This window comes from Corvus brachyrhynchos, unplaced genomic scaffold, assembly GCF_000691975.1.
Source record: "Corvus brachyrhynchos isolate BGI_N302 unplaced genomic scaffold, ASM69197v1 scaffold21, whole genome shotgun sequence".
Lineage (NCBI taxonomy): Eukaryota > Metazoa > Chordata > Aves > Passeriformes > Corvidae > Corvus > Corvus brachyrhynchos.
In genome coordinates, this window is record NW_008236924.1 from 7,354,789 (window position 1) to 7,363,532 (window position 8,744).

An 8,744-nucleotide genomic window follows, 5' to 3' on the forward strand; every position below is an offset into this window, starting at 1 on the left:
CCTGGAGGTGCCCAAGGAAGGGCTGGAGGTGGCACTCAGGGCTCTGGGCTGGGGACAAGGTGGGGATGAGGCATAGCTTGGATTCGATGGGCTGGGAGCTCTTTTCCAACCTCTGTGATTCTGTATGCTCCCAACTGCTGCCCCGGCTGTGCTGTCGACTTCAGTCCCAGCTCTGTCATCTCGGAGAAGAGCCAAGGGCTGCTGCAGGTGCTGACAAAACCAGGAATAATGTTAAAACTGTGGAAACTCTGCATTTACATCCTGCTGCTGCCCGCAGTGGGAGTGGGACTGGGATGGAGTCAGCATGGATCCAGGTCATGTCATGCATTTTATGGGTTCTAATAATTTGTCCTGGCTGCAAAGTGGTGCTGGATTTGTGTTCGTCCCAAGCTCTGTGGTGCCTTAACACATCTGGTGCTGGTGGTGCAGGCACAGCAATGGGTCAGTGGGTCTATCAGGAGAAGCTGCTTGTCAGTGCCTGGCCAGGCTTAGGTCTCCCACAAAGTACAGCTGAGGCCTGTGGGAAGTGTTTTAAATAGGCCTTAGGTCTGCTCAGTTGCCATCGTTAAGTATTAGGCTTTTGAAAGTTCTTCACAGCTTTCTTTTTCTCTTGTTACAGTAATGGGTTTCTCTGGTTTTTGGTCAAACCCTGCTGAAGGTCTCTAGACTGGAGAATGCCTCCTGCTCTTGCACTTTCCCTGCCAGCTCCCAGCGTTCCATGGGCATTTGAGCTGCACTGTGGAATGTGAGGCAGAGAATCAAGGAGTTGGCCACTGGGCCCCAACAGTCAGGGACTCTGTAGTGACACTAGAGTGACAATACAGACTGGCTTACCTGGAGGAGTGCACTCACCTTGTGTGCTCCTGCACTGCATGGTGGGATGGGGTGGGGTGCTTGGGAGGGACTAACATATGGAGGAAGGAAAGGTAATGGTTGTGAAGTGAGGGATGGTCTCCTCTATTTAAAATTGAAGACCTACAGTCAGTAGGTGAGGGCCCCAGTACATCACACACAGTGAATGCATCACATACAGGTTATTTCTCTGTATGTGTAAGAATTGTAAAATCTGTCAATTTGTGGTTTCTTTGTTCTTAATTGCTTCATTTAGCCTGGCTTTCAGTGGAGGTTAGATGTTGTTGCAGGCTATATGGGAATAGATTGCTGCTTGATTGCTACTCATTGAGGATTTTTATTTCTGTCACCAGTTGCCCTCTGCTTGGCTTTTTTGCCTTTTGCTTGCTTTCTGCATCTTTTTCTTACTTGAGATTATTTTGAGGTATATGTACTTAGTAATTTTTCTTTCTATTTCTAGAGTTACTGTTCTCAGAAAATACACAATCCCCTCTCTAAATGTTAATTTAAAAAAAAAACCCTTCCAAGTATTTTAGGTTTCTGCCCCCCAGCTGATATCTGGTGTCTGTACCCTCTGAGACACCAAACCAGGAGCCGCTGCTTAATCACACTGTTGCTCTATTTCATACCTGGAGTGTTTCTAGTAGCTGAATAATGGAATCTAAAGCAATATCCAATTTAAAGATTAGTGATGAAGTATCACCGCACAGAGTTGGTATCTTTAGTCTTTGTGGAGCCAGACAAGGGCGAGGGAGTGTGGAGAGAGAACCTGGGTCAGTAACTGCTCCCCTTTGGGTGTTTTACCAGCGTTAAAAGGTTACTGTAGAATATGGCATGGAAGTATTCTTGATGAGGAATCCCCAGCACACCAGGACAGTCACTGAAGCTGTGCAGAACGTGTCTGTGTGTGTATTGAAAATGGACCTCTGTGGCATTTTCTGAACTACTTTATAACAAGTTTTAATTTTTAAATGCAGTTTAATCCTTCACAGTCCTTGTGCAGTGCCTTCCCTGGTCCATGCTCTGCTGTGCCTGTAGAGCCATTTGAGGTGTGGTTGCTGGGCTGGGCGGAGGTTGAGCAGAAGGGGCGGAAAGAAAGGTGGTTTTCCCTCAGCAGAGCTCAGGAAGAGCAGAGAAGTGGCACTTTTGTCAGGTGGGGTTGCGGGGGTCACAAGGCAACTAAAATACTGGGCTGTGGTTGCAAAATGCCCTTCGCTGGCTCCATGGCCCCAGTGCAGCTGTGCTGGTGCTGGGTGTGAGCCCAGCAGCCCAGGGGTGTTGCAGGAGCTCCTGGGGGCTCTCCAGTGACTGCCCGCCGGGGTCGGCATCCTGCAGCAGCCAAGCACAGTTCTCTCTCTCACTAGATGTGACGCAGACCCCTCAGCCTTGGCCAACTATGTTGTGGCGTTAGTCAAGAAAGACAAGCCTGAGAAGGAGCTGAAGGCTTTCTGTGCTGACCAGCTGGATGTGTTTCTGCAGAAAGGTGTGGTGCTCTGCACAGCCACGGCTGTCTGGGGGCTTTGGCTCTTTGTGGGAGGAGGGAGGGTGATGCACCATTACTGCCTTCAAAATGTTTCTTGGTATCTATTAATATTTCCTACAGAGTTTGAAGGAATAAAGATCTTGTGATTAAAAAAAATAGTAATTGTAAGATGAAGTTGTGTTACTTGGACTTTTCACAGTGGGTGGGAGGAAATGCTCTTAAATAAAAGCAACTTAATTTGAAGTGTCAGTGGTGTAGCCAGAAGCTTCTCTGACAGGTGTTTGGTAACTTCTGAAAACCTGGTCCACGTTAATCCTTCAGGTTGCTGGGAAGCTTCACATGTGGCAATTTGCTTCATAGTCAAGGATTTAAACATCTGAAAGTCTGACACTCACTGGGATGGTTATTGTGCATTTCTTACGACGTTGAACTGCTGATGGGGGTGTTGAGAATTATTTATGCTCATAAAAATTGCCCTAAAGAGGCTGCTGAGTGTAGCTGATGGAACTTGTGGATAACTGTGGACTTGCTCCTCGATCACAGGCTCCAGTTATGCTTGCCCCTTAAAACAGAACTCTCCGTTGCTGTCTTTGATACAGCTGAGGAATTTCTTTCTGTAGATGAACAGCCTCAAGTGCCACAAATTCCAGCTCCTTCAGTGGAGCTAATGCTCATTAGTCTGAGGTGCTGCTGCTGCAAGCAGCCCACCTGGCCAACTGTTGTCAGGGTCTTCTTTGGTAAATGTAACCGAGCATTTAAATGCGTATGTAACAGTATTTTCTTGTGTTCTGTATCCTCAGAAACTTCAGGGTTTGTAGATAAACTTTTTGAAAGTTTGTACACCAAGAGTTACCTTCCTTCTGCTGAGCCCACAAAGGCAGAGGCGAAGGCTGCAGGGCAAGAGAAAGAGGAAGTCAAGGAGGAGGTAATGTTATTTATTCTGCCTGCCTTTTATTTTCAAATTAGCTCTCCTGCATTTGTGAGGCAAAATGTGAAAGAAAAATATATTCTATTGTGACTAATGATCTCCACGATCTCTGTGTGTCCGAAGAGCCATGGAAGGCGATGATTCAGACAAGAACATTTTACATCCCTTTTCATAGTCTACCTTTGATCAAGCACTCAGAAATCCTATTCACAGCTCTGGCAATAGCAGTGGATAATTACTTAAAAGGGTTTGAAAGGGAGAAGCAGCAAAACCATTCCAAAACATTTCCAACTTTGTATATTCTGTGAGGAATGAAAATTCCTTAAAATGTTTTTTGTGATGCTTAAGATCAGTGAAGTATGTCGGCCTCTGTATTGGAATAATTACTTTGGAAAGTCAGGTAAAATTTGGTTGCCAGCAGTTTTCTCTTTTACCTTGATTTTAAGTTCTGTTGGCAAAATTGAAAGCAATCAAGTTTTCAAGAGAAGGTGACAAATAATTACAGAAATTGTCAGTCAGCCAAACCCAGGTCAACCCAAACAAATGCAGGTCCTTATTTACCAGAATGTGATTTGTCAATTGATTTAAATTAAAGTTGCTTTTTACTTTTTTTCCTCTTTTCTGATGTCCTTTTTTATCTGAGGATGTGACACAGAGTTATGACAGTTTATGGAAGTAGCTTTGCTTATGCGAGTTCATAATTTGCCACTATGCAAGACTTTCACTGTAAGAGCTTTCCCCTCCATTCTCAAAGTACTGTCACAGTTTATAGAAAGTCCTTTACTGTCAGTTGACTTAACCAGTGCTCTAGTGGGGGCAAAGGAGGAGGTTTGGGGGGCTGGAGGGGAGTGGCAATAAGCAAAAGAAGATATCTAGGACAGCTTTATGGGACAACGTTACAGAATCAGGACATTAATTAGTTATTTTGATAAAGCTCAGTGTATGGTGTGATTCCTGCACATGGAGGCCACGAAATAAACCACATGTAGAATCACAGTGAGGTCAGGGCTGGAGGGGACCCCAGGTACCTTGTGCTAGGAGCAGGGCTGCAGGTGGAGCTGTCCAGAGCCCTGTCAAGCCAAGTCTTGAGTATTTCTACCAGTTCTCGCCCGATAATGCTGTTACAAGGATGTAGGAAGCCTTCCTTTTTGTTTCAATTGGAAAAAAAAGTCTTTTAAAGATTAGTGCGTGTAAACTTTTTACACCAAAATTTAACAGTAACTTACAGTAACTTGTAAGCAGTGTGCAATGGCAGAAGTGCAGAATGGGTCAGTGGTTTGCAGTAGTGGTACAGCTGACAGACTTCTGAACCTGCTGTGGTGGAGGCCAGCAAGAAGTGTGACCAGTTCCACCATGAGAGCAGGTTTTTGCCTTAAAGCAGTTATTTAAAATATCAGCTAGTGACTTCCCTACCTGGAGAGGTGACTCCAGACTTTCTGTTTAAAGGTTTGATAAATACCTCACTTGTAGAATTGCTTGTACTAAACAAGGGAGTAGAGTGGAGAGAAATCTTGTCTTTCATGAATCATGTTTAGAAACAAAACATCAAAGTAGTTTTATTTGGGGGCATCTCTTCTGCAGAATAAAAAAGAAAGTTTGAGACCAAAACCCTTCAACAGACTCTTGTGCTTGATTACTTGTAGTGCTTCAGTACTCTGGGCAAGTAATACTTGAGTATTGTTTTATATGGAGTCTTGTCTGTAACGTGAACTATGTTTTGGTGTCATTTTCTTCATTAAAAAAAGTGATACTCGTCCTTGTTTGGTAGTTGTGTGTTAAACAGAGTTTTCAAGAGTCTGTTGAAGAAGAGCGGGAGAGCAGGAAGAAGAAGTATTCCAGTCCCCAGAGGAGCCGTGCAGATTCCAGTGAGCAAAGGTTAGCTTTGAGCCACAATATTAAAATATTCTTCTGTGTTTGCTGTCAATCTTTGGCTGTGACTTTTTACCTTGTAGGTAGTGGTTTTTAATGAAAAATAGGGATTTTCTACTTCCTTTGTCTGTGATAACGTTGAGTGTCTGCTGATCATGTGCATGAGAAGTCTCCACAAGAAGTTGATCTCTTACAAAAAAATGATACTATTCTTCAAATTACAATTCCTAGGAATGTCATCCGTTCCACTGTTTCCCTTGTTACATAAATGAAGAACATTGTTGGGGGCTGGAGGGTCTGGGGGCAGTTGTTCACATCATGTCAGCATCACTTTTAAAGGCTGTTCTGGTTTGAGCATCATAACTGTCTCACCTTGCCAATTCCTGCTCCTGCTTTCTACAGACCAGTGATTCAGCTTTAAGAGTCTGTACTTGTTTATGTAATTTGTGAAATTCTGACTGGAGTGTTTAACTGCCCAAATGGATGGGAAGGATGAACAGTATCTTTCTGTGTTGCAAACTTGTTTTTTAATTCTGTTGCTCTTTTCACTAGCATGGTCTACATCTGTCTTTTCTAGAACCAGAGAGAAAAAGCGGGATGATGGGAAATGGAGGGACTATGACAGGTACTATGATAGGAGTGACTTGTACAGGGAGAAGTCTGGCTGGCGCCGCGGCAGGAGTAAAAGCCGGAGCAAAAGCAGAGGGTTAAGTCGGAGTCGCAGCCGCAGCAGGGGCCGGAGCAAAGACCGGGATGGCAGCAGGAGCGGTGAGTACCCAGGGTGCTGATTCAGGAGAACATCCTCTTGCAGTGACAGGTGTGACTTCTACATTCTGTATGGTCTAGCAGGCAGGAGATGCTCTTGAGAAGTTGGAGCAAATTTTGATAGCTTTGTGCTCTTGAAATTATTAATTAAGATGCTGTTCTTCAGAGTAGAACAATTAAGGGGTTTGTTTTCTTCTTTTTTCCTCTTAATTTATCCACAGGCGTATACCTGTGGGTATCAGTAGGTCGTATTATTGTACTGTGTATTCTGACAAAGCTGTTGATTTTTTTCTTTTTTCCTCCTAAGGATTGAGCTTTCTGCAAGGCAGTGTTTCCCTCTTTCATTTTGTTACTGTGTATTTTTTAGAGAAGGCTTCTTTGCAGTTGCAGGTGGTTACCATATGATTGTTCTTTTAGGGCTAGTTCAGGTCTGTCGGAAAAGTAAGTGGCACAGATTACAGCATTCCACGCACCTTGAGACCGCGTTAGTTAAGGGCAGAGGTAGGTTTGTTGTTTCAGGCTTTTGCCCTTCTTTCTCCTTTAAAAGAAAGCTGTAAACCAGAATGAAATGAGTAGTAGGGGAATGAATGTGCATTTTGCAGAGAAAACTTTGATATTTCTGAAGTTAAACCCCTGTTTGCATTATATTTAGTTATTACTCCATTGGTAAGACTGAGCTCCTTCAAGAACAGTTTAATGTGCAGAATGCTGAGTATTTCAGGAAATGCGTTATCTCTTGCTCATGGCTCTGATGTACAGAGCAAAGCATGAAGACTTTACTCAACTTTATTTTTTTTAAACAGAGCACCGAGAGAGAGAGAGATCAAAATACAAGAGTGAAAAAAATGATGTCGAAGGCTCATATAATCCGGTGTCTGCATCTCCCAGTAAATCCTCTGAACAGTATTCCTCCGCACAAGCTATTCCCAATGCTGTAACTGTAGTTGCACCTGCACACCACCTTGAAAGCACCACAGAGAGCTGGTCAAATTTCTTCAACAATCACAACAATCCCAGTTCATTTGGCAGAAACCCTCCTCCTAAAAGAAGATGTCAAGATTATGATGGTAACTGTTCCTTAGTTTTCAGTTTCATGCCTTATTTCAATGTTTCTGTGACTTGTTTTTCAGGTATTCACTCAATGTGAGCAGCAAGTCACACTGCAGTGGCATGTGATGTGTCCCTTGTATGTAATAGATGCAGAGATGACCTTTGTTGTACTGAAGAAATAACTAGTCTTACTGAAGCAGTTTGCTTATGCTGTGACAATTGCTGGATAAGAACATACGGAGTTTTTTCACAGTTCTCTATGTGCAAGACAAATACCTCAAACCACTGGCAGTCCTGGTGCAGATTGCAGTGTGTGTGTGTTTGTGTTTAAAATAAACCACAGTGCTTCTGACTGTGTTTTCCACAGCTTTTATGATGAACGCATGCAAGTTTGTATGCTTTTATGAAAGATTGTTCTGATTTGAATTGTTTTGTGAAACCTTACCTTACAGTGTAATAACATATCAGTGGATTCATGTTTTCTTTAGTAAGAAATTCTATGAAAACCTACAATGTTACAAATCACTGAGAACTCTACTGGGTTTGTTTTCTAACACAACATGAAATGTCCTGTTTTGCAGAGCGAGGCTATTGTGTCCTTGGTGATCTCTGCCAGTTTGATCACGGAAATGATCCTTTAGTAGAGGCTGCCGGTGCCGCAGCCGCACCCGCAGCCCCCGCCGCCCGTCGTGCTGCCTGTCCCGCGTGAGTCACAGCACCGCCGCCGTGGGGCTGGGTTGTGGTTTCTTTGCTAGCCGTGCGCTGGTCAAAATAGTGCCAGAAGAATTCTGAAAGTTCAGCTGGTAGACCGTGATGTTCCTAGCCTTCCAAACTGAATTGAATGGGGCAGGGGGTGGAGTTGGGGATCTTTCAGCTCATGTCAGTGGTAGTTGGTAGTGATTGGATTGGTTACTGACGCTTACTAGCCTTTTTTTTTTTATAATGCAAAAAATGTTGAGATTCAGTCTCCTAGAGATTCTAATAAAGCTCCAGTGTTGGTGCTACATTATCTGCCACTAGAAAGCAATACATTATTGACACATTTAAGACCTTTTTTAGCTCGGCAGTGATCTGAAATATTGAGCCTTTTGTGTTATCTTACTGCATCTTATAAACACTATGAAATAGCATATTAGGGACATGCTTTCTCTGTTTCAGTGGTGTCTATTCCTGGGACAGAATACATGCTGTCATAATTGTGTCCAATATCAGCAATTTTGGGAGGAGGGATAATTTGATGGAGGATTAACCCTAAAGTTTGCGCAAGCCCTTCAGCAGGTGGAACTGACTTGCTGTGAGAGAACAGACAGTGCTCAGGATGGGCTGTGTAGTGTCACTCAGGGTCCTTTTTGGTCATACAGTCTGTAGGAACGTCTCTATGGTCTATGGGGAAACCGAAGCACAGCCAACTAGAGAAATTCCTTGTCTGGGAATTTGTGTGTGTTTGTGTTTAAAATAAACCACAGTGCTTCTGACTGTGTTTTCCACAGCTTTTATGATGAACGCATGCAAGTTTGTATGCTTTTATGAAAGATTGTTCTGATTTGAATTGTTTTGTGAAACCTTACCTTACAGTGTAATAACATATCAGTGGATTCATGTTTTCTTTAGTAAGAAATTCTATGAAAACCTACAATGTTACAAATCACTGAGAACTCTACTGGGTTTGTTTTCTAACACAACATGAAATGTCCTGTTTTGCAGAGCGAGGCTATTGTGTCCTTGGTGATCTCTGCCAGTTTGATCACGGAAATGATCCTTTAGTAGTAGATGAAGTTTCCTTGCCGAGTATGATCC

At 43.3% G+C, this 8,744-nt stretch overlaps 1 protein-coding gene across 1 annotated transcript in view; it reads left to right on the top strand.

The window, feature by feature from the left end:
* Nucleotides 1-6: 6 nt before the first annotated feature.
* Nucleotides 7-8,744, top strand: part of RBM27 (RNA binding motif protein 27) — a 20,637-nt gene continuing 11,899 nt past the window's right edge. The window contains 9 exon segments of the mRNA XM_017728258.1: nucleotides 7-314; nucleotides 2,217-2,335; nucleotides 3,136-3,260; nucleotides 5,032-5,138; nucleotides 5,710-5,900; nucleotides 6,315-6,398; nucleotides 6,701-6,964; nucleotides 7,529-7,593; nucleotides 7,595-7,652. Coding sequence (XP_017583747.1) covers nucleotides 229-314; nucleotides 2,217-2,335; nucleotides 3,136-3,260; nucleotides 5,032-5,138; nucleotides 5,710-5,900; nucleotides 6,315-6,398; nucleotides 6,701-6,964; nucleotides 7,529-7,593; nucleotides 7,595-7,652 — 1,099 coding nt within the window. The 5' untranslated portion in view covers nucleotides 7-228.